This window comes from Lepidothrix coronata, unplaced genomic scaffold (genome assembly GCF_001604755.1).
Source record: "Lepidothrix coronata isolate B3197 unplaced genomic scaffold, Lepidothrix_coronata-1.0 Scaffold182, whole genome shotgun sequence".
Taxonomy (NCBI): domain Eukaryota; kingdom Metazoa; phylum Chordata; class Aves; order Passeriformes; family Pipridae; genus Lepidothrix; species Lepidothrix coronata.
This window is the reverse complement of record NW_016690362.1, coordinates 872,327-898,291: the sequence shown is the minus strand read 5'-3', so window position 1 is coordinate 898,291 and position 25,965 is coordinate 872,327. Positions and strand designations below refer to the sequence as shown.

Sequence of the window (25,965 nt, the reverse complement as noted above, 5' to 3'; positions counted from 1 at the left end):
CAGGAGGGACAGGTAGGTACTGCTGGCAGAGGAAGACCACACAGCCTCCTTGCCTCAGAAGCCCAGCCCAGAAGCCACAACAGGCAGGTATCACACATGCAGATTAAGTGCCAACCCCACAAGCCTTTTATAAAGTCTAAACCATGGGAAAATGCCACTTACCTTAATGGGAAGAGCAGCAGAACCTGATGCAAACACCAGAGCTGAGAGAAGACTGAACCCCAAAGGGCAGCAGCAAGCGGGAACTGAAAGCAGAACCATGTTCCCTTCAGGACCTGCCCTGGCATGCCCCACGAGGCCCAGCTCTCAGGCACAGAGAGCAGATGCATGCTCCAAGCAGGCTGCCTGGCAGTGTGGGAACAGGGTGGTGACAAGCTGCAGGTGGGGTCCAGGCCCCTGGGAGCATGCTGCTTCCCTTCTGTGGAGGCCAGGTACCTCCCTTTGCCATGGCCTAGGTGTGTCCTGCAGGAGTCCCTCTGGGGTGACAGAGCCCTCACTCTTGTACTGCCACCACCCCCTCTCTTCTTGGGGACAGGAAGTCTCTGTGAATCCATATGAGCTCCCCAGACACTGCATCCATATGCTGTTCCCTGCCCCAGCCTGCACTCAGATCATATACACTGCATCCAAGGTCCTCAGAGTCCTGGATTTACTTCTGAACTGGAAATCAAAGGTATTGACAATGCCAGAAGCAATTTCCAGGTACATCTCCTAGTCATCACCCATGCAGCAGAACAGGCTCCTGAGTTCCAGCAGCAAGCAGACCAAGTCACTTGACCAGCACCCAGGAGACCTGCTGGTCCTAGCCCTGCCTTAGCTTACTTGGGGAGCTTCAGCAGTACCAGGCAACTCCTCAAATGCAATGGCAGTTACTGATCTCCCAAAGGCACTGCAAGAGCTAATTGCTTGACCCTTGGTTGTGATGTCCTCCAGAAGATGAAGGTGTAACTCAGCACACCCATTATGTGGCTCATTCCAGAAGTAGTACTTACTAGGCAAGGGAAATGGCATCCTAGGAGAAGCAAAGCAGCTTCCTTCCCTAGCATTATGTCTTTGCTCACACTGCAAGAGCAGTAGGTCCTGCAGTGCTTGGATTTCCTTTCATCTAGTTCTGCTATGAACCACTGCACTCCCCCTTCAGCTGCTCTCCCTACTGCCATCCTCTCACTGGTTTCAGCTGCATCTGGAAATGGACTGAGCCCTCACTTACTCAGTATGGTTATATTCCTATGGTATTCCATTTAACATCTTTCTAGTGCCTCTTCAAGTACTTTCTTGTTAGTGAGAAGGAGAGTGGAGGGATGAGTCCATGCCATACAGGGCACAGACAGTGCTGTGACTGCTGCTAGAGACTAGGGACAGTCAAGCCATTGGCTGCTGCAGCCACCCCTGGGGAAAAGATCCAGGCTCCTCTCTTCTCAACTGGCTAGTGGAACATTAGCACCTTGGCACCTCCCCTCTGCACAGCACTATCCCATGGACCTCCAGGCATCCAGGCTGCCACCCGTCACCTACCACATTCAGAAGCCTGGCAGCAGGTCTCTGGCTAAGGTCAGAGACAGACCCACTGGTCTGTCAGTGGTCAGCCTTCGCTCACCCAGGGGAGGTGAAGGGCATAGCTTCCACTTCACATGCTGTAGCGATTTTAATCCCATCCCTATAACAGGACGCAGGGAAAAAAATCACACAATACAGCCATGAGGTGAAGCTTATTTTATCATGCCTTCAGAAAGAGAAGAACCAGAAAACACCTTTTATCTAGCTTCTGCCTAAACAGTTTCCTCCTCATTTCTTTATTGGTGGTTTTACGGTTTTTTACTGCCTTAATGAGACAGAGCTGCTGCCATGTGGTATGGGGACAGGTTGCAAGAGCAGCTCCCTTGTTGGACTTGTTTGGTAGGTGTATTGAGATTTTAAGTCCTTTGTCAGCTTCCATGAACAATGAATGTGTGTTCAAAAAAGGGAAAAAATAAAAGAGAAAAAAAGATATTATTAGAAGGAGCAAAGCCTCAATGAGTCCCATCACTTCCCCAGCTGCTGCTGTGTCTAATCATTTTCATAGTGTATCAGGAAGTGTAAAATCACCGATTAATTTTATAACAGAGGTTTTTATCACAGAAGGTGGGGATGTGAAACCTTCCTCTCCTGAATGCAATTGCAGTTGTGGGTTCACTTTCAGCTACTAAGTCTTTCCCCTTACCCCAGGTACCACTGGGGAAGGAGATGAGAGAAAACACTCCAAAACAGGTCACCTATTTTCTTTGATGAAAACAGGCAGATGAGTGCCAGTCCTTGCTACAGAAACCTCCCAGGATGCTAAGGTACTGAGCAGGGGAAGTTCCCTTCACAGATTTCTCACCAGCACAGAAGTAAGTAAGACACATGCATGTTTCCTCTGGCTATTGCACATCTCAGCAGCAGCAAGGGCAGAGCTCTGAGCCTGGGTGCTCTGGCTGTGAAGCATCGAGCACTGAGACTCAGCCTCCAGGCATTGTCTGAACTGTCTGAGCATTCATGGCTCTTGGCCAGGTCAAGGGTCCCCACATCTTGTAAGACCAATTCATGAAACACAAACTCATGAACTCTGGACAGCTGGAGAACCTAAGGACAGTTCGCCCTCACTCACATTCAGAGCTGCCAATGTGAGACCTCTCCCTTACCCAATTTTACAAAGTGCAACAAGGTCCCAACCAGCCCGGTGTTACTGCAGGGCACAGAGGAAGGTGCGGAAAGCTTCCAGTCACTGGATCAGAGTACAGATTACAAGGAGATCAAGCCAAATTCTGATCCTATGGAAATCAGCTGAAACTTTGTCACTTTAAGAAGTATAGTCCACACCACTCTATGAGAGCTGCTGAAGAGCCATGAGAAGCAGTGCAGAGCAGTAGAGGGCAAGAAGCAAAGCATGCTGCATCTAACACCTTCCAAGGGGAATTCACAAGCAGAATGAAATTTGTACTCTGTTCAAAATGTCACAGCCACCAACCCCTTGTGGAGCATAATAGATCTTTAATGACAACTGCTGAGTTGATGCCTGCTACTAAAAGGCAAGATCACAGACAAACAGGTCATTGGTTTGCTCCTGACCCTGAACTGGACTGGAAGCTATTGCAGTCCCACTGGCACTGTCTCAGCCTCTCAACAAGAAGAGTACAACATGCACGGAGACCTCCTGACACAGCCTACATGCCCTGGTATGCTGCAGGTCCTCCTCCTTCACACACCAGCCTGGCACAAGGTCACTGTCCACCCTGGCATTACACTCTGTTTATTATTTAATGAACCTGGTGGGGAGGGGGCACAAACCTGGAACAGCAACAATGAACCTGCTTCCCTGGCATGGAATGGTGTTAGCCAGCATGGGTGAAGTGACAATCCTACAAGGCACTGGCCTTGACCCTGTCCAGAAGAAAAAGCTAGACTGGGCCAGGTTAGCACACACATGGGTAAAGGTACGGCTTGGTTTCCACCAGTGTCCAAACTGGACTGATCAGATCAGAACACTGGGATAGAGAAAAACCCTTGAGTCAGGATACAAAACTAAATCAAACTTTTGTGGGCTAGGATGAAAGGGGAAGTACTTCAAAGTCTGCAACACATTAATTTTCCTTTCTGCTGTGGTTTTTCCTTCCCCCGTGCTTTAATATGATGGATCACCTGATAATGACAGGAGGTCGCTCTGACTGACATGTACACCCAGGATAAAGGAGAGGAGGAAATTGGATCTGAGGCTCTGTACTGTGTTTCCGTGAGTTCTGGAGCCACCAAAAAGAGACCCTTGGTCAGATTGCGAATGCCATCGCATTCCCAACAGCCGCAGACATGCAGTCGTGTGTTCAATTTCCTGCCGCCACTCATTGTGTCCAGCGCACAACCAAAGAACAGGAATCTGATTTAGAGATGTACACCAATTAGGCACAAACTCTGGCTACATTAGGAAATTGAACTCTTGAAGAAAATGGTTTTTACCAGGGAGCCTCCTTGTCCTCTCCTGGCCTTTCCCATTCTGTGTTGTCTGGAGCTTAAGGTCACAACAGTTGCCTCTTTCACCAAGAGAACTGTTTTAGTATTTGCTTTTCTAGCCCCACTTTTTCTGTCCACTGTGAGGGAAGCTCTTTCAGAGTGCACTGAGCCCCTTCCCTCTCCCTTCCTTCCTGTACCAGGTGCTCTGGGGCACAGTGGAGGTAATACACTGAGCACACCAGTGTGAGTTGCCTTCACTCTATTGCCTCCTGCATCCTACAGGAAAAGCTGCTTTGTTTGCTGAAGGGAGTGGGACCATAACAGGGCAGGGGTAGATTTTCTAATACATGACAAAATCTCCTTTGGATTCAGGTCTGGCCTCACAGGAGCTATCAGAACACTGGGAATCTGTTTCTGTTGTGGGCTTTGCAGGGTCCTCAAAGTCAAATCCCATCACATGCTTCTTCAGCTGTTATGCAGTCAGGAGGACACTCTTCTTGAAGGACTGTGAGACTTGCAGGTGCAAAGACAGCTGCGATGTGGCAGTGGGGCACTAAGTTCTGGATCCTACCTTACTGATATTTTGAAGGAGATAGAGCCTGTGGATCCCAGCCTGAAGAAAAGGCATCAGTAGCAATACCTATCTCTGAACTGACTCAAACAGCTTCATATCCCAGAGGTTTTGGAGTCCAGACCCTGGTTCCCAGCCTTCACTAATCCCTTACTATGGACAGCTATTTGTACTTCTAGACTGCAGCCTGAACAAAGATAGATGTAGTGAAATACGCAGGAGAGGTTTTTGCTCAAGTACAGCCAGGCAGTCCTAAGGAAAATACCCAGAATATTTCATTAAAACAGTATTTTAATTTTAGATCTATGGGGCTGGACAAGCATCTGAACATGCACGAGTTTAAATTGCTTCCCAACTTTGCAGGATCTATGCTACGTCTCCCTGGAAAGCTATTTTAATTGCCACACCACCTGGAAAATCACCCAGCAACAATATTCTTTGCCTTGCTGGTCCATCAGGCTGGACTGTACAGACAAGATATTGATGCAGCAACCTGATGTAATCAAGAGCTATAAAAGGCAAAGCAGTAAATCGTTTGGATGCAACAGTCTGTATGTGCACTTAGCTGTTTTTTATGTTTTCCAAAACATCCAATAAACAAAATTGCATTTAAGTATTAAGAGTCACACAGCAATTTTCCTTGCAAAGCTTGTGCTCTCACAGTGGGTGATGGTAGGAGAAGTAACATGGCTTGGAAGTAGGTCAAGAAGTGTCCAGACTTGGGAATTATTTTACCTTTTTTCTTCTGCAGATGAGTCATCTGAAACATCTCACTGTTGAGCACAGCTTTTGGAAAAGGTAGCTCTAACTTCTCCTAGCATTAAAGAGTCAACCATATTCCTTCCTGAGCTTTCCCACAGTGCTCTTAAGACTGACCATCAAGCCCACTTAAAAGACTTAAATGAGATATGCAGCTCTGAGGAAAGCTTGTGCGAAGCTAACTGGAAATGAAAGGTTAGGTCTGTCTCTTACAGCACAGTTAGAACCATCAAGAACTGCCCTAAAGGGCAAGAGCTGCCTGGGCAGAGGCAGAAATGCTGGCTGCAGCTTTCCTCGTGAGCAGAAAACTGCCATTCCCCAGAGCTGCAAGTTCAGGTAAGCTGAAGAAAAGCACACAAGGGCAGTAGCGAAACAGCTTCTTGCTAGAGGACCAGGAGGCTACAGTCCTCTCCAAAGCACAGAAGTGGGTCATGGTCCCCTCCCTGCTAGGGACTCAGTATTTCAGCACAACCCATAGAAACACAAAGCCCCCTTACATATTTCAAATACTCTAAAGTGCATTTTTGTCCATGAGACGAGCTTTGCTTTTTCTTTGTATCTCAAGACTCCAGTTTCCAAATAAGAAATCAGTTGAGATATACAGAGGGTAAATGAGATCAATAATTCCTATCATCTTTTAAAGTGACTAAAAGACAGCTGAGAACCTGGAAAAAAACCATAGATTAGGCAAAAACTGAGGCATTTTCTCATTTTACCTTCAACTATATTCCTGAGAAGCAAGGGAAGAAAATGTCTCTACATACCTGGCCTCAGCAATAAGACAAACTCTGAGGCCTTAGGAGAGAGAAAACAGTACCAGCATTTCAGGGTTTCCTTAAATATTGTGGACCACCTCACCAGCCTCCTCCCAGAAGATTCATGGCAGATTAGTGCTATTGAACCAGCCATGTCTGGAGGTGGGTGGTTGGTGGCCAAGTGTCCCTGACAGCTGTGGAGCTAGTTTAACTTACCCCAGCTGAAAATTTTCCCCATTGGCTGACATTTAACTGCCCTGGTTTTTCCAGGATTTATCAAGAAGTCAGGCACTCAAGGTGACTCATCGCCAGCTAAGCCGAAGCCAGCAAGAGCTGTCACACTGCGCAGTACTCTGGCTGCCCAGGGGGGTTGTCAGTAATGCAGTGACCGGATCCTCCCCTGTCTTAACAACTTGGGCATCAGCAGTGTGTTGCAGGGCATCACTCAGGTTGAATAAACCCCTCCTATGCATTAGAGGTGTGGATGATGAGGAGCCTCTCTGTCCATATTGCAGTGGGGCAATGTTCTTAACCTTCATAACATTTGTAACACTGCAGCAAAATCCAGTTACACCAGGGCACCTACCGAGCAGTCCAACTGTCTTGCATGCAGCTATGCCAGGATAAATAGGAAGAAAATCCCTAACTGTAATCACCTGTCAAATATCTTGCACCGCCCCTTCCCCCACTCCCTTCCATTGCCTTTATAGCCTGTTTCTCTCCCTGTCAGCCTGCTCTTGATTCTCCGTGAGTTTGTATATAAGGAGGATAAAGCTTTTGTGTGAGCAGATTAACCGCAGGCAGCAGACCATTACCCACAGAGCCTGAAGGAGGATGTGGCATGTACACCCAAAGGAGCTGGTCAGCTACAGGCCCTTCACCACCATGCTTCAACAGCGCACCTTTGTCTGCATACAAGAGACATTTTACTCCATGGGCCCTTTTCTCCTTCTAGTCCCAAACGCCAGGCTTGGACCATGGGCATTTCTCACTAGAGGGCAGCAGGGTGCATTTAGAGATGGATGCAGCATCCATCCAGAGCCAGCTGGGCCAGAAACCATCCAGTCCTGTGGATGCCCGAGAACAATAAATAGGACAATACACAGGCCATGGTTTGGATGGTGCCACCACTACAGCCCACACGTGGGGCTGGGAAGGAGCTGGCCCAGGGAAGACCTGGCCATGTGGGCAAAGGGAGGGCTTTGCATTTGGAATTATGCCAAGAGGTCCAGGGCAGCACTGCCTGACATTAATATGTTTGGCACGGCATTAAAAGAGGAGGAAATGGAATAGGAGGCCAAAGTAGCAGCCTTGATGTAGGACATGAAAGGAGACATTTGCTATCAGATCAGAGACAAGGAGGCACCTCTGTAAAAAACATCACTTGAATGGCTGCTGAACAGCTGTGCGATGGGCAGGAATTTAGAAAGAGCTGCTTCCCATTCAAAGACACACACAAACCTGCCTTTCCCTGGCTTATTTCAGACAGAGGAGTTATGCAGGAAGGAGATGTGGGGTGAAGCTGTGTTCAAACAGAGCTACTAAAAGCTGTGGAAAACTGAATTGAGTGCATAGGATGAATTGAACAATAGCACTGAAGCAATACAAAGTTTGTCACTGGGATCTCTGGACTAAAAAAAAAGAAGTGGAAATTACTCAGTGTGGGCAGGCAATCCTTTGTTTGAATAGTTGAAACAGCATTTTTAGGTTTACTGTGAGAACTAGATCAGTACAAGGACACCGAACATAGCACTCATTTTGTAGGCCAGGGATCTTCCATTCCAGTGTAGGCTAGAGTGAGTGCCTGCTGCAAAGGCATATTTTTATATATATGGTTTGATTCTCCTTAAATTCTAGACATACTGTAGATGACACCATTAAATTATTCTTCAAGCTGGTTTGCACCTGGCTGCACCTAGTAGAGAGAAAATAAACTGTAAACTGCTTATTGCTGCAGAAAGAAAGGATATGTACCAGCCATGATGCAGTTCATCTTCTCCCAAGACTCAGAGAAAAATTTTTGTAAAACTACAAAACCACCCAGAGTCACTCCATCTACCACAGAAATGAAAGGATCTGAAGGAGCACAGCAAATATTTCATTAGCCATAACCATTTGACCATGAAGAAGGTAACATCCAAATAGCAGTGGGGGATATGTTTCTGCAGATAAAGTGGTCATTGGACTTGCCTAGGAGAAAGTTTGTAGGGGACCACGGGATTTTAGACCTCAAAATACCTGCACAGACAAGTGACATTTGACAGGAGCCAAGAACTCGATAGATTGGCCCCGGATGGGAGCAACCAGCCTCTGGGACAATGCATTCTGAAACATGGCTAGCTTTCAGTAACTTAAGATGTTAAAATTAATATCTGATACTTTAAACTGATCTACACTATTTCAAGCAGAAGTTTTTGAGCCTGAGGCAGGGATTATTCAATGTGTTTAGATGGTGTGGCTTGTGCAAAAAGACAGCCTGGAGGAGGTACAGCTCTTTTCCAAGGTTTTGTGACAATACGAACATCAGAAGAGAGAACTTCTGACAACCCCTGCTACTTGTTTGCACATCACAGGCACAAGATGCCATCTCTTACAGCTCTGCAGAGGTGGTTGCACATTCTTCTGTCCCTGCAATGTGGGCAGAGGAAGAGCTGCCCACAGGAATGGGTTCATGCAGTAGTTCTTGCCTACCACCACATCCCACCTGCAATATTACCTTGAGGAGCCCAAAGGTTGCAAGAAGCACCACAAAGGGTCAAGTCCAGTCTGGGCAAGGGAGAAAGGAGCAGAGCGCAAGCAAACCTAATTAAAAGGTTAAAAAAAAAAATCTGACCTGCTCTGAGCTTTGGCAAATTTGCCCTGAAAAGGCAGTGCAAATCATTAGAAAAGGAAAAACTGCCCCCAAACCTGCCTCTTGTATATAAAAATCACAAACTCTAGATGGCTTTTACATCCTTAACCTGCATTCCCCATCTTTACAAATACAAATAATGCAGACTTCATGAGAAAGGTAAGAGAGGTGACAAGAAAGGACAACAGTGGCCATCACCAAAGTGCACTCCTTTCCTTAGGAGGCAATACATGTTTCCTCTGACTGCTCTCATGCCATAGCCAAAGCCTGCCAAAATCACACAGGGACTAGGGAACCTCTCCCTCTGAAAAGTGCTGTGGGGAGACACAAGCATCTAGAAGCTGATGGAACCAGGGCATCACCTGTGACTGTTATTGGTTCAGACCCATTGCTACTCAGGAACTGCTTGCCGCAGTCTGGATACCCAAGGAAAACGATCTTCCTAGGCTCATTCTGCAGATGGGTGTCTCCAGTAGGAGGTTGTGGTCACAGTGCCCAGTCAGCCCTCTTTGTTTGTAGCCTTCAATACTGGTTTAACCACAAGGGAGGGGTAGCTTGCCTTGCTACCCCTTCAGTCCCCTGAAACACTGACAGAATTTGGAGAAACCACTGGCAGAGGACGTGTACAAGGACTTTGGTCTCTCTAGCAAAGCTGAGCTTGCTAAACACCAAGCAATCCTTGGCCAGGTGGCAATTCTGGGACACAGCCCTGCCAGCAGCTTGCCTGAGGACAACCATGGCCATTTCCTTCCCAACCCATCCACAGAGGGAAAGATGCCTTGAAGAAAGACTTTGAATGGAGGATAGCCAGGATTTAACCATGTGCAGCATTTAAAGAAGCTTCTTTAGCTATATTTGGACCTCTGAAATGCTCCCATGTTTTAAGATGGCTTCCCAGAGCAATGAGGTGTTGCTATGGGTCTGTATGTACTGTCTCTCCTCCTGTCTCCACTACACCCTGATCCCAGCAGCTGAAAACATTACCCAGGCAGAACAAGAAAGGAGTACAAGTAACTTGCCTATGTTGTTAGGGAAATGGAAGCAGGACAGCAAGCCTCAATGCTTCAAATGGTTATCTTTGAGTACATAATTCTTAATTACATACTTAAGCAAAGCCTAGGGTAATTTAGTAAGTTAAGCATGTAATTCCACTTTAACTGATGGGTAAGTCCCTGAAGCAAATGCTTATGTATGTGCAGGGCTGCTCCCTAACTCAGCCAAGGCTCACTGGGGAGCCAGAGAGGCCTTGCTCGGGTGGCAGTGGGAATGCCTTAGCAAGGTACTCTACTGGTGAGCACACAAGTGGATGACAAAGCCATGCCCCAAATTTGTACCGTGATCTCAAGTCACTGAGAGAACAACTCTGGATGAAAATAACCCACTTTCACTGGAAGAAAGGGAGGTCGGGGGACAGATGCAGGCTGAGGAAGGCTATCCAGCCCCATCCATATACTGCAGTGGGCAGCCCTAAAGCCTCCCCAGCAACTCTGCACCTTTCTATCCGCCGGTATGGCTCCAGCAGCCAGGCAGCTCACCTCTTCTCACCTCGGCACAGCTGTGCTGCAAGAAGTTTGTTGCACAAATGTATGTACTTCTTAGTTTCACCATCTATAAAATTAGGATAAAAATAGATATCCACCTTTAGAAAAATATCTGGAGACCCTTAGTTGGGTGTTGTGCAAATAGAAATTGTCATCACTACCAACCAGGTAAGATGAAAAAAGAAGCGTGATGGGAGATCTATGCTGATCCTTTTGATAGGCCTGCTGCCTGGGAAAAAAGAATAAATTAGCTATTAAATCCACATTTATTGTTTAAAAAATGTCTTCATCCTTGATCAGGCTAAAAATAAAAAAACAAAACCCAACAAAATAAACAAACAACAAACAAACGCAAACAAACAAACAAAACCATCACCAGGCAGGCAGTCTTCCTGTGGCTGCCTCTGAACCCACATCCCTCCCCAGGTGCTGGGAGACAAGGGCGAAAAACATGTTTTGTCTCAGGAGCTTTAGCGGCAGCACAGTGGCTGAAATACTATGCTGCCGCCCAGCCCAGCCTAGCCCAGCTCCCTTCTGTGGTGTCCACTTGCTGGACTTGTGGCCTGGTTTTCCACTTCTACCTTCGATCAAGTCATGAAGCTGTATATCAAGTGAAAATACACAAGAAAGAGGAGAAAGTCAGCACTGTGGCTTAATTAATCCTATGGGTGGCTGCCATGCAGCAGGAGGTAGCATAAACATAAGACCCAAGTCTTGGCACACTGCAGAAACATCCCACTTCTGGTGCCAGTATAAGGGATTTAATGTAATGCTCAAGGGAAGAAGCGGGAAAAGGTGCTCAAGGGACGGAAGGGGAAAAGGTGAGGATTGCCTGACTCTTTTGGGCACATAAAGGAGGGTCTGTGATAACAGGATCTGTTTAAAGGATTACAGCACTAATTGCACATACACCTTGTTCAGTAAGGAAGGTCACCTGAGCCACAGAGGACACCTTCACCAAAGCACTGAGAGCTGCAGCGAATGGCCTGGGCATGCAATAGCCAACTCTCCTCAAGCACTTATATCACTCCTGTTTCTTTACCTTCCAGGGGTGAAAGCATCCCACTCAGCACTGAATAATGTGCTAAAAGCCAGTGCAAACCACTCCACTAATTCTCATAGCTGGTACCCACATATCCCTGCCAGAGCTGAGCCAGGGGCACAGAATGAAAAGCTACAAGTGACCTCTAACCACTGGATCTGCCTGCTAACAGTGCCAAGGAATTTACCCACAGCAGAGGATTGTTGTTCTGGGTATTGTGAACTAGGTTTTGCCTTGCTATCAGTGTATGAAGGCAAGGCAAAGGGTAGGAACAATGGGGAATTATTCCCTTTTCCTGGATGTAGCAGAGCAATGACATGATGTGTCTGAGATTACAAAGGGAGACTTTCTGCCTCCTTAGAAAGTAAGGGACAATTTCATTCAAGAGCAGCATCAGTAATTTCTCTAAGGCCAATAGTCAGTTCAAACTAGACAGCACAAATGCTCATTGGCATTTCAGAGGTGAACAGCAAATAAACATTCACAGTTGAACAGATACCCTGCTCTCTTCCTTGTGTTAGATATGCTTTCTTCATAGGGAAAAAAAGATGAAAGAAAATGGCATTGCTAAGTAGCTTCCATTAAAGCATGTAACATCACCTTGCCAGGGCCGCCAACCCTCTGGGCAGGAAACTGGGTGAATATCCCAAAGCATGTTGCATGTGCTGGGTTTTATTCCAGCTGGATATAGTTTGGAGGGTAGAATCACCTGAGAAGAGATGCACGAGGAGACAACCAGCAGAGATGCATGAAGGGGGAAGCCAAGTAAAACTGAGGAGGGAAGAAGTGTGCAGCAGGGAGGAGATGGGTCTGTCCTGGCCAGCACAAATATTAAGACAATGAGTGACTCAGTCACTTTGAGCATAACATTTCTCTTGGTAGAAGATGTCCTCTACCCAGTTTCTACGCTCTAATGCACTGATGCTTTCATTTCAAAAGGTGACATGATTATAAGGGATGCTAAAAATACACATGGGCTTTCATTCCACTCCCCCGTCCCTGGTGGAATAGAATTTCCAGCTTTCTTGATAGCCACAAACAGTGATTTAATTTGAAAGGCATTTGGGGGGACAAGACCTTTGCTTTCTTTTCATTATCTCCCCCCTTTACACAACACTAACAACCAAGGCTCATAGTTACAGCCCAGTCTAGTTCTTTGGATGACCATTAGTTAGCATTCTCTCAGTCCAGCCAAAGGGAAGAGAGCCTTTCTCCTGCCCATCCTTCAATCTTCCAGCCCTTCAGCATGATTAAAGGTCTAGCCCAGTAGCACTCAAATTTCCCTTTGCTACTCTCTGAGGTCCTCACAGCCCCTTCATTGCTATAAAATTTAGGATACAGCAGATGCACAGAGCTGGAGTTCATCACGTGCAGCAGCCAGACACTCCCCCAAAACTCAAGCCTCCCAGTAGCTGGACACCACAGAAGTCCTGCCAACTGCCTGCTGCTCCTAGGAGGCCCTGGGGACCAGTTCACAGGCTGAGTAAGTTATGCTTCCTGAGGGAATACATCTCATGGATGCAGAGATCGGGTGCTCCAATACCCATTCCAGACAAGAGATGAATGCCCAACTAGTCTCTATTGCACAAAGCCAGCTGAGCATTTAAAAAGAAGAGGGTTTAAGAAAACAAAGAGTTAATTATACAAACATTAAACTTTCCTTGCTCCAAATGCTCAATGCAATCTGACAGGCTTTATGCAGGGGAGCTCTTCAAAATGATGGGAAAGTATTTAACAAAATTATAATTTATTCACATAACATTAGGTCACTATGAACTTTATCTTGTTTTAAATGCTTTTATGTCACGTCTGAAACATGTTATTTTTCTGCTGTGGTTTGAAAAACATATCCAAATAGTAAGGTATGGTAATTCCTGCTTATGCATTAAGTATTCAAAATAGAAGCCTTAATTGCAAGTTGCAAATGCTATAAATGGCAGGCAATAAATCTCAGCAACAGAGGATCAAAAGGGAGGAATATCCAGTAATATGCTTGTTTTTATCTAAAACCAGGACACATTAGTCTGCTACAAGACCTCAGTTGTTAGAAGGAAAATTTTCCCTCAAGTGACAGATTCTATGAAATACTTCTGTATTAGGACAATTAAGAAAATACAAACATTTCCACTCAGGATCACTGTCAGTACCCACAACTCAGGGACTGACATTGGCTTCTGTTTGTCTTTTCATATGAAAATGTCTTTATGTCTCCAATTTGTACAAACAAAAGCATAGGGCTATTGAAAGACACTTTTTTTAATAAGCACTCCAAAATTTTCATTTCAAAATTTCATAGAAGAAATGGACAACTGAAAGTATTTTCACAACATCTTCTGTTTTCCCTAAATTTTTGATTCTCTTAAAATCAGACATTTACATATCAGAAACCCTTTGCAGGTTGACATTTTGTAGTAGTATGCAAGCCTCATATAACAACTTCACAGTGAAGCTAGATGAAGAGGACATCTTTATGTGCAAACCCAGCACATTCACTTTATGTTGTACTTATTGATCAAGAGATCACTTAAGTATAGAATTTGTATTAAGGGATAAATAATTACTCCTTTGGGAATATGGAAGTGAGTTCCTTAGTAAACTCAGAAACATGAGCTCTGTCTCCAGAAAAATTAGGCAGAGGGAAGATGACCTTTTGTTTCAACTACAGGATATATGAATTCATTAATTTTTTAAGAAATTACTTTAATTTACTTTTACATGTGCTTGAACTAACTGAAGCAGTTTTTCAGCTTGTATGAAGCAAAGTCAAAAGTTAATTACCTGTATAATACATGTGTGTGTATATATATAAAAATAAATAATGAGAGAGTTTCAAAAAGGTCCAAAGACACTCTGCGGAGCTGCTGCCACAGGGATAGCACAGCCTGCACACCCTCAGCACTAATTCCTGATGTGAAAACATCCCCAGACCACAACATCAGGAGGAGCAAGGAGGCCAGAGGCTAGCGTGGCACTTCTCTAGCTCAGTTTCTAATGAGATAATGAAGTGCAATTTCAGGTAGTAACAGCTTCTACTCCACATCACAGGCCTGAGGCCATGTATTCACAGGGAGAAAAAAGCTGTCCTCGGTAAACAGATTTCACTTGGACTGAAAATGTTCAGTGTTTATTCACCGATTTGTTTCAGGAAAGCTGTTTCAGTGGCTTCCCTGCCACTACTGATTCAAATACTTTTGCTAATTATTTGGAACACACCTGACATTTGCCCAGCTGCTGCAGTTATCTGGGACTCACCTAACAAGAGTCACCAACTGGTAAATGAAGTTCTTCCATAAGAGAACTCACTGGATTACTTACACAGGAGCAGGGCTCACTGCCATGTACATGATCGTTTTGAGTGAATCTAATTGCAGTGTTCCCTAAAGCATAGCAACACTCCCTCCACACCCAGCCAACCCAAATAGAAAAATCACATCCTGAGAATAGCAGCAAGAGACAGTGAACAAAACCTGGCCTCCCACAACTTGTGTCATTAGACCAGACAGCTCTTTGAGACAAAATCAGCTGGGAGACTAGCACTCTGGAAGACATTGCTGCCTTCCCATAAAACCCAGCTAGAGGTTTTCTGCAGCAGCAGTCTCCTACATCCCTCTCTATGCCAAAGGACAGAGAGCTGGCTGGTGCTGCCCCAGAAAATTACTTTGAAGGATACATGGCCAGCACTCCCTAGGTGAAGGCAAATTCACATCATCCTCCATGTACCTCCTCTACAAAGGAGAGCTGCAGAGACAAAGGTGGAGTTTTTTAAGTGATCTCTGCCAACACAAGGACTGGAAGATACCCAGTTACTGTGCTTGATGTATGAATGCTGGAGTGAAATTCCTCTAATTGAGTTACACACAAGGATCCACTATATAATTTTATGGTCTCTTCCAGAAATAATATATATGACTTCCTGTTCCACGAGTGACTTAGGAAAAAAAACAAAACAAAACAAACTACCAAGATCAAGTTAATAGATCTGTGTATAAAAGCCAGGATTAGATAAGGTCTTCAGGCACTAAGTCTGGCTGACAATTACGGTGTCCCTTGTGGATCCTCAGCTCTGGATTTAGGAAGTTTACAAACCTAGACAAATATGAACATATTATCACAAAATTTTAAGGTCTTCCAACATCAGAGACGTTTTTGCCTGGTCCCAGAACCCTATTCATGCAGGGTTGCAAAACTCTCAGAGGACTTAACGGTGTTGTCTTCTTCCAAAAATTTTGGGGTTATATTTCCTCTAAGCATTAAAACAATTTTTAAAAAGTATAAATGTTCCTTATTGGCTCTCAACAGAAGGCAAACAAGCTACACTGCAATTTCTCCCACTCCAAAACCCAGAGACCCACCTGCCTTTTGAAACAGAAGTAATTCAGGGCAGTGCATCTCAGCTGTACTTGCAAGGCATGTTAAACGGGACTCAACTTCTAAAAGCTGCCAGGTCTCTTAAAGAGCAGGAATATAATAGTAGTTACAGATGGATAAGAGCTAGGAGGTCACTGAGCCCAGCCTGCTGCCAGGGCAGGATAGAGTCCCCAAAGACAGCACAAGCCAAGACTTCAACTGATACTACACTTGATCTTAGCCAAAAGGTCAAGAGGCGATGATGGGAATGGGGCTGAGGATAAAAGCAACTGGCAGCTGTCTCTGTGTGCTCTGCAGAGGAGATTCAGGCAAACCTCTTTGGAATAATACTTGGAATTTATCACGTTAGGCAGATGGTATTTGACTTGCTGCTCTCAAGACATAATCCTGAAAGGTCTGTGCCAGTTCTCTACTGTAATAACACTGGTTTGCATGTTACAAGAAACTTGAAGCAGCATCAATAAAGTGGTCTCACAGGGCCAGTTTGCTGACACTGTTCATGTCCTTAATGCATACAAGGTTATCTTTAATGGCAGAAAGTGCCTTTTATCGCTCTCCAATGACTCAGGGGAGACGATGGATCCTCTCACCTTATTGTCCATACAACATGAGCTTTGGCTGAAGGATGTTCAAAGAAAAACTTTGCTTTTGAAGCAGGAAAGATGTATTTCCTTACCTTATTTCATCTTTATTTCAGACAGGCCTGTGTTCAGTCCTGCCTACAGGATGACTTCCCCTTGTCCATGCCACGATTTGCCAGATTTTATCAGAAAAGTAGCTTACGTACATTACCTCTGTAGTAGGCAATGCTGGCATTGCAATTTCTATCTAAACACCAGTGTGACACACTAAAATATTTGTTGATCCTTGTAATAATAATTTATTGAGAGAATCTTTATTTAAACTGTCAGGAAACTCATCAGCTTTTCAAGAGTAAGAAGAAATAATAAATTAAAAAACATGGTAGCATCAGAGCTGTCCTAATTTTCAAACTCAATCACAGCTGATAACTCTGTACCAGAGAGGTCAAGGAGAGAGGCCAAGGGCATTTTCAGAGGAACACAGGCCCTTGCTGGTTTTGCAAGCCCCCATGCCAAGGTTTTGTCTTAACATCCATGACAGCTAAATCAAACTTCTTGGGATCAAGCTCACTCAAAACTAGACTTATAAAGGCAAAGTGATCAAAACTCATCATCTAAGTGCTTTCCAAGATCAGTGGAAGGGGACAAGTAGCAGAGCATAATTCAACACCTACCTTTGAATGAGATAATGTGACTTGATGTTAACGTTTGAAGAGACGCTTGACTTCTCTGGAGCTACCATCTGTGTCAGTAGGAAAATGAATTCTCTTCTGTGTAACCTGGGCAGACAATCACCATTCCTGTTACAGCAACCATCTTCATTCCTCAGAGGTGATCCCTGCATGTGCCCACCTTGGCAGGCCAGTGACTGTGAAGGGACACCATGCTCCAGCTCTCCACAGTGTGTGTACAGAGAGGGAAGTAAAGACTTGGGCTGCCTAAATACGTGTTTCTGTCTATACATATGACCCTGAGATTAGCTCATCTGATTAGAGCATGGTGCTAATAACACCAAGGTCATGGATTTGATCCCTGTACAGGCCATTCACTTAAGAGTTAGACTTGATGATCCTTGTGGGTCCCTTCCTGTGAAATATTTGGTATATAATGCACACCCTCTAAAAAACAGCTATACAGTCATATGACAACACATATGACACTCTAAGGTATTCATGTTTTCCAAATTTCAGATCTTCTGCTACACCTCTCATGCAAAGAAAGCAGAGTGGTGAATCCTCCGATGGCGAAAGAGACAAAAGGACAAGGCACCGAGATACCTTCATTGACTGCTGCAGCAGTTCCTAGATCACAGCATCTCCAGGCAGAGAGTACAGGAGAGAACTAACACCTGTTCTCCTGCTAGTTTCTTGGCATTACCTGAACACACAGAAAGGGAAATGCATAAACATTGCATAGAATATGTGGCTGTTAAAGTAGATAGCGCATGCCAGTGACTGAACTTTTAAGATCACGTGGAGTATGTGTGAGAAAAATGGACATTTTTTGTGCAATTGTAACATTGCACAACCCTGTGTAGCTCCAAGGGACAAAGATTGCTCAATTTTTAATTTCTCTTGTGAATAATTCAATACAAGGGTAAGAAATCTTCTTGAATAGATGAAAGATAAGAGATAAAGGTCTCCTGCTCCTATTCATATTCAAAATCACTGCCCAGCCAACTGGGTCTGTCCATACAAAGTATAAGTTTCCATATCCAGCTTTTTCTTGCAAAATCTGAATAACCTGGATTAGTCAGAAACCTGTTCTATGCTGGTCATGAAAGATATTAAAATTCAAACATTCAAATAAGTATTTAAGATATTTAAATTTCTGATTATTTAAAATATGGGGGTTTTTACCTAAACTGAAACATACCGTGAATATTCCCAGCTGTTCCTCAGCAATTACTTCCCTAAGCCAAGTTGCAAAAAACCACTGCCTGTCATAACACTGTTTTAAATCTTAAAAAAAAAATCCCCTTATCAGGGCAAGGGTGAACTTTTAAAAATTTGATCAAACTGTATTCAAGTTCATCTTGATTTAAAGGATGATAAAAATAAAATATACGATTTTTGCTATTATTCCAGCACAGCTGATTAGGATGCTTGTACTTCACAGGGAGCACTCAGCCCAAAAGGTCTTTTATAAGCAATGTGCAATCTCAGATTTTTGTACTGAAAATACGTGTTTATCTTTAATCACATCTTTAATCGCATCCGAGTCAGGCTGTTTGCAAGGCAAAAAAGCATCTGCAGTGGTGGGGTGGATAACCAAATAATGGCAAGACATGACTCCTAAACTGTATGGACCACAGTCACTTCAAATATGTATGAACCTTAGTAGGACTGAAGTATTTCCATCTTTGATTGCCAGTTTGTTGCTAGACAGGTAACTTAAAATGATGGAAACCCTAGATCTAGTACTTAAGCAGGGGCAATGCTTTTTTTTAGACTGGGAAAAATGTTGGGTTTCTTCTTAATATATTATGACATATGAGCATGCTGTTTGAATATCTAATAAAAAGTAACATTATTTAAAAGGAACTAACCAGAAGTAAATTTAGGTTGTAGAATTAGCAAAAGCAGGGAGGAAAAGGAACTGGTTTTTTGAGGAAACTTCTTTAGTTCATGTAAATCTTACAATGTCATTATCTGGGATAGCAGAATATTGGAGGCAATAAGGGGTAGGTCTTTTCTTACAAGTTGCTGAGTAGCAAAATCCTCTGTTAAATTGCAAGCATGCCATATTCCAAATGCAGGTGTGTGCATCTGGTGGGGAGAAGGCTGGCACATGCAGCCACAGAGGTGTGCAGTCACATCCTCATCAGTAAGCAGCATCAGCATTCACCAATTAACAAAGGAACTGACTGGTGAAAACTGAAAAAAGATCTTTCACAATTTTTTTTTTAAATCTGGTTGATTGACACTTTGCAATCTGTTCATTGAGAAAGACCTATTTTGGTAGATTCTACTCTTATTGAGAACACTTTTTGTGAAAAGTTTGGGAAACTGTTGAAGTATTTTGTGCTGTCAGTCTTTTCAGTGAAAACTGCACTTTTAAGATCAGTGGTGGTTTTTCATTTCCAGAGTTAAGGTACCTGAGGAAAAAGAATCAAGAATGGAAAAACAGGAAAAACAAAATAAAACATTGGACTTCACCCAAATAGAAGTATTTCTAAAACCATTAGCTTGCAAAATATTGAACTCGACTTTTCATTCAGACTTGAGTATTTTTTGAGCTCAGAAATTTTTCATGGAAAGAAACAATTTTCCTTCTTATTCTATCCAGAGGGACCAGTCAGAAAGAACCATGCTGTTTACTATTACTATTTTTGTCCCTAAGCTTTTTTCTTTCCATATTTCTTCTCTTTTATTTCCTTTTTTTTCCTTGCTTTCCCTCTTTTCCTTTCTTAAAATGCCCTATCTATTGCAAAGCAGAAGAAACTTGAGTCCGGAATGGAAGATTCTTTGCTCTTGCTCTCCTTTTTTCCTCTGTTTATTCAGAAGGAGTAAGAAAAGAGCTATATTAAGCTGAAATTTTATTCTGCTGTCCTCTGTTGAACAAAAGATAGTCCACTAAAGCCACTAAATCACAGATAACACTTCTCTGGGCAACATTATTAGGAGCTGACAGCTGGAGATAAATGAAGATCTCATCTTTTAAAGAAAAAAGTACATTTAATTTCCTTTGTACATAAAATAGAGAGCACAGCATTGTGTATCTGAAGATAAAAAGAGAGCCATTGTATGCTGCATGCCACCCTTAGGGGGATATAACACTGGGTCTGTGTTTCTGAGCTTACATTTTACAGGGCATATTCAAATTCATTTAGAAACCACTATTCTTCAATTCTTGGTAGACGATGAACTTTAAAAAAAGAGGGTGACATTTTACAGCCAGCTCCATTAGAAAAGAGCAGCTCAGAGACTGAACTGTTACTTTTCAGGAGGAACACTGGAAGACAGGACAGAAAAAGGAGGGAGAATGGACCTGTAGGGCAGAGAGATGGGTTTACCCCTGATCCTGCATGGGATTAAGCAATATTCCTGGGAGCCACTGGGCCTTCTTGAGGTTGATACCATAATGGATTTGGTACTGAACACACAAAGTGGAGTTGGTATCAAACATCAAGGACCTCATCACCTACCTTGAAAGTGACATGCTAAAAAGGTATGGTCATTTTTTGCCATTGAGGCACATCAGGCCAGACTCCAAGTATGTCAGGTGAAAGTGCATCGACTTCTCCTACAGAGGCACTGGCAATGCACAGTACTCCCTTATTTCTGGGGGCTTTTTTGGTGGGCTGTTTTTTTCTTTCCCAAGTGACCTGTGACTATGACACATATACTACTCACATTTGCAATGTATAACCATATTTTACATGTCCATTCTGCAGCACTACCAGCTGCTGCCTTGGCTGAATTTAATTTTAACACAAGCAGCATGGAAACCACGAGGGTGAAACTTTAATTGCCTGTGTTAAGCAAGACAGTTAAACATGCAGTTAAAACACACATTCAACAAGAAAATATGGTCAGTCTGATTCCAGTGGTATGAAAGACTGCTTTGGCCTCCTGGGGAAGAGTACAAGTTCTAAGAAAAACATCTGTATGGAGTTTTTGTTTCTAACTCTAGAGACTATTTGTGTCTTGGCTGAGTCTGGTTGCAAGTCCTTGTAAAAAATGAAGGCCTAAGAGTAAGCAATTATCTTCCTTTGATTAAAACCTTCCAGTTAGCTAGTCTAAAATAAGAGTGGAAATTTTTTTGTGAACCTTACTCCAGTGAAGGATGTAAAGCGGTTTTCCACTGAAAACACTGACAATAAGCAGCCTTTGCAACCATAAAAGCTTAAGTAAAATTCTTTGAGCATATTTATGTAAAAATAGTTATTTTGCTTTCCTAAGACTTCAAATCATTCCATTCTTTTCTCTATTTCTTCATTCTTTTTTTTTCTCTTTTTTTTTTTTCCCCAAGTGGACATAAAGTAGCAGCAAAGGATAATATTAGGCTTTCACATTTTTTGCAGAAATAAAACCCTCTGGAAAATACAGAATATAAAATGAAACTCGCCATGGACTTGTGCTGGAAATTCAAACATAGCAACTCAGAGCAAAGTCGAGATCATCAAGAAGTACAAGGGTCTGTGTAGTTATTTCAGAAGGTAAAACCTACTGTTTTAAGTTTCACCTATACACACACACGTACAATGAAACAAGAAGTGTCCATGGAAAACATCCAATGAACAGTGACCTTTAGGTCGCTCCAAGTTGCTGCTTTTCTGTGAAGAAATGGATTTCTTCCTCTGCTTCTTGGGACTGGTCCCCAGGTTATGAGATAGGTTTAAGTTATTTTTCAGAAGTTTCTCCATTCTATATTTTAGTGTAAACTCCCATCACTCATGTCCTATTACACCATGACCTACCTTTTTTGGGTGGCTGGACCCATCTTCAAGACCTTCAAGAGGATCACTATTAGCAAGATTGTTCTCTGCATTTTGATTCTCTTAAGTTTTTAACAGTGAACTGCTCATCCAGACGTATTTAGTAGCTTTGAAATTCAACTGCTGTGCTACTCAGTAGTTTACAAACCTTGTTTGCACTGCAGTAGCTACAGCTTTTGCTAAGGCTCTCCTTCGTCTGTTACAGATGAATGAAGATATTGAGCATGTTCTCTTTTGGGTCATCCATGCGTCCGCACATTCAAAGTGCTACAGAAAAACCACACTCAATAGGCAGGATCCACAGGGCTGATCTCACACAAAGATCAGGTCCACATTTTGAGCTGCACACAGCTGCCACTGGGAACCATCCAGACAGATACCCATATATCTGTGGTGCTATGCTGACCTCTCCCTATCTCTGGAGACAGGTACTCCAGATTCCCTGCACTTCTACATCCTACTGCTTTTCTTGTTACAGAAGATCCCAAAGACCAACCTTGCTAATTTTTTTGAGAGAAAAGCACTTTCTCCCTTATTGTCAAAATAGGGATTTTGAAACTGATTTTTCAGTCACACAGACACCTAGCCAGAATTCCTTCTTTTATTTCTCATTTCAGCAAACTGATTAGAAGATCTGGCTTCTTCAGTCCTCTCTTTTACCTTTGTAATACTTAACACCTCTCACTAAAGCCTTGTTTTCATTCCCCTCAGACCTGTATATGCCAGTTACCAAAAAGGATGCAAAAATATCAATCAGTGGCTCAGACTGACAATTGCATTTAATTACCTCTGACACCCTCCAGCCACAAATGTGTAGAATTACAATTCAGGAATTGAACAAGGATGTCTCCAGGTGCCTTGGAGATAACCAGAAGTGCTATAACTGGCTTTCAAAAGGATAGTTCAAATAAGCAGCTGAACTAAGCATGAGTTCTGAACCAATTGAAGTTTGCCTCTCCTGCTAGTGTTATGAACTGTAATTGTCCACATTTCTGGAGTGCCTTCTACTCTAGGTTGCACGACAACTTAAGAGACTTAATTGGCTCTCAACGCCCCTTTCAAAAGTATCACTTCCAATTCAATGGCTAAGAAAAGGATAGCATAAAACATGAAGCCATTGTTCAAGTGCTTGGCAATAAAGATGAACTGCTGAAATGGCTCTTCCCATTTTATGAAAAGTACAGCTTCTGTACCAGTTATTATTACTTTGAGGGTTTTTTAATTCATATATGAGTCAACAGCATTAATAAAAATGGTGGAATTTTATTTGAGTGGACTATCAATAGATATGGGCTGTCGTCAAAAGGAAAGTTGAAGAGAAGAGCAAGTTGGAACGTTTTCCAACTGCATGTCATTGTTTCTGAGGTGCTAAGATAAATCCATCACTTTCCAGAGATGCCACTTCAAAGGTAGTTACAAATATGTCCTCAGAAACTACAGGATTTAGTGCCTATGAAAAAGGGAAGGGTGGGAGGACCCCACAACCAGCAAACAATCCACCAAAACTGGGTTCTAAGTTATGACATAAGCAATGTTGCCCATATAAGTACTTATTTACAACTGAATTCAAAAACTGATGAAATAAGATGACCGTTCCCCAAACGGTCTTTGCAAAAGATCAAATTACTAAAAATACACAAGATATTTCAGTGAGTATTTTGTTCATCAAGAAAACTGATAAGTTTAAGGCCTTCATGTAAGAGAAATATCTTTGCTTCTTCCTCAGAAGTCAATTTGAAAAATTAACTGGATGCTTCGTCATTGAACTCTCTCAGCAGAAGGGTCTTGAACGTTGGCATGATGTCCTCTAACAAACATTTGGCACACAGAGACAAATATAAAAAGACAAACATTTCAGAAGAATCCACTGAAAGATAAAAAATTTCTGTGCACATGCACAGATATACATGTAATAATACAGGTAAGATGAGCTTTGCCACTACACAGTGGTTCAAGAAGATTCTGCTACAATATTTACTCACAGAGAAACAGCACAGCTTTTAGTGAGGAAGAGTGTTTCCAACTTAAACTGAAAAGTTCCAGTGCAGAGGTCCTGCCTGCACAAAGGTATCGATAAACTAATCATAAAAATCTAAACACAGCTAAACAAATGTTATTTCAGCAATTACCAGCTAACATTCTGTACATGCCTTTATACAGTCAAGTCCCTGGAAATAAAACTCATAAGTATTATTTAGCCAAAAATGGACTCACTGTTCCAAACAGCTCATACGCCTGTGGAGTCCTTTCCAAGCTTAAAAGCCTGAAGTCAGGCAGTGGCTCCCTGAAGCAGCATTTATCTGGTCACACACATCTAGATGACAGCACTGTTGTTCTCATTAGGATGACAACTTCTGGTACTGACAAGTGATTCTTGAAATGTTATTCCTTGCTGAAGCATTTTTGAATGTTAGAGACTGAAAAACAATGAGATATTCTAAGTAGAATAATCAGCTTTTTTTAATTGAAAATTCACATACAGCCTGTGGTACTCTGCAAATGGATGCAAACACAGAGCTTCATATAATACAGTGCCTTTTGGACTGATCTCACAGTTACTTATATATACGCCACCATGAATTGCTCGGTGCAATTGCTCCCGTGTCTGGCTTCACGGGATTAAAAACTAAGTCCACCCAGAGAGTTGTTTTTTCAGAGGCACCAAAGTAGGCTTGTTCAGTCACTCTGCTTGAGATGGAGAGCCTCCCGCCGTTGCTTCTGAACAGTCCTGGAATCTTCCCACAGACTGGGTCCTCTGATGTTCTCCCAGTTATTCAAGTCAGACTTTTCCAGTTTCTGCAGACAAACAGCAAAAATAGCAGAATCACCTTGACAGATCCATGATTTAAAGTACTTTCATCTACCCTGCATGAGAAGTTCAACAAGAAGGAAAAAAAACTAGTCATTATCCATATGGCCACATAAATGATTAGGATGGGCATTATTGCATCTGCTTATCAACACATAAATAAGTTTTAAGGTCAGGAAGCACAGCAGCATCTGAACACGACTGAAGATATCTTGTATTCCCTTTCTCCCTTCTCACCTTGTTTTCCAGATCTATTCTTCAACTGCAAGTCTGCCAAGCACTGAAGTAGTACAAGTGATAACTATTGTTATAGCTAATACAGAAGAACAGCAATTAGTGACCTCAGGTATCCTGTCAGCACAAATACAAAGCAGAGACAAACACAGAGAGACAGCAACAGTGCAAACCCCTTCAATCCATGTGGTTTTAACTTGAGAGAGGTGTGCAATGCTTTCTGCTGACTGGTTTCCCATGGCACCCAGCCATTGCAGATAGGTCTCTTACTAAGTCATACATCAGATAACTGACTGAACTGTCAGATACTTAGAAACTCTAGATTTAATTACCTCCTTGCCTATTCCTATCATTCCCACTCAGAACTACCAACAACTGCAGTATTTATCTAGACTCAGAGGCACACAAAAGCAAACAACAGGAGCCCTCCTGACCTCACCTACCAAGTGCTGCAGTTGAAGAACACAAACATCCACCACATCTTCACAGCCCAACTAGCAGAGGCATGGAAGTCCCTTCCCAGCAGACAGAGACCTCAAGTCTCATTGGACACGACAGGAAGACTGAGGGTCTGCACCACTGCCAGAATCAGGGCTGTTCTACATGTTCTACAGAACAGATCAACACTGCATACCATCAATGCAGTGTGATTTAAACCTCTGATTTGTGATCAGGGCCTCATCTCAGCAAATGTTGTAAAAATATACCAGAAGATACTTAACCCTGCCCTGAGCCTGTGGTCTAATTTTCCTACTGTCAATCATTCAAATAAATGGCAAACATTGAGGGACTTGAATAATAGCTGCAGAATAATTCAAAAGCTATAACAAAATAGACCTGCTGCTACTAGTTCATGTTATGTAAAAGTTTCCTGCCACTTCTACAGCTAAGGAAATTGCAATGAGGTTAGTCAGATATCAAAAGAAATTAGGCAACAATCTACAGAAGATATATGAGAACACATGCACAAACACAGCAGACTTTCACAAGGTAGGAGCAACTGAACTATTTTGTACAGTAGAGTTGGCATAGGTCTTTCTGTAGAATTGTC

General features: G+C 43.0%; 1 protein-coding gene across 2 annotated transcripts in view; it reads right to left on the bottom strand.

The window, feature by feature from the left end:
* Positions 1 to 24,306: 24,306 nt before the first annotated feature.
* Positions 24,307 to 25,965, bottom strand: part of LOC108505039 (cytochrome c oxidase assembly protein COX16 homolog, mitochondrial) — a 45,723-nt gene continuing 44,064 nt past the window's right edge. For both annotated transcript variants that reach the window (XM_017830637.1, XM_017830638.1), the window contains one exon: positions 24,307 to 24,667. In XM_017830637.1, coding sequence (XP_017686126.1) covers positions 24,548 to 24,667 — 120 coding nt within the window. In that variant the 3' untranslated portion in view covers positions 24,307 to 24,547. The remainder of the gene's footprint in view (positions 24,668 to 25,965) is intronic.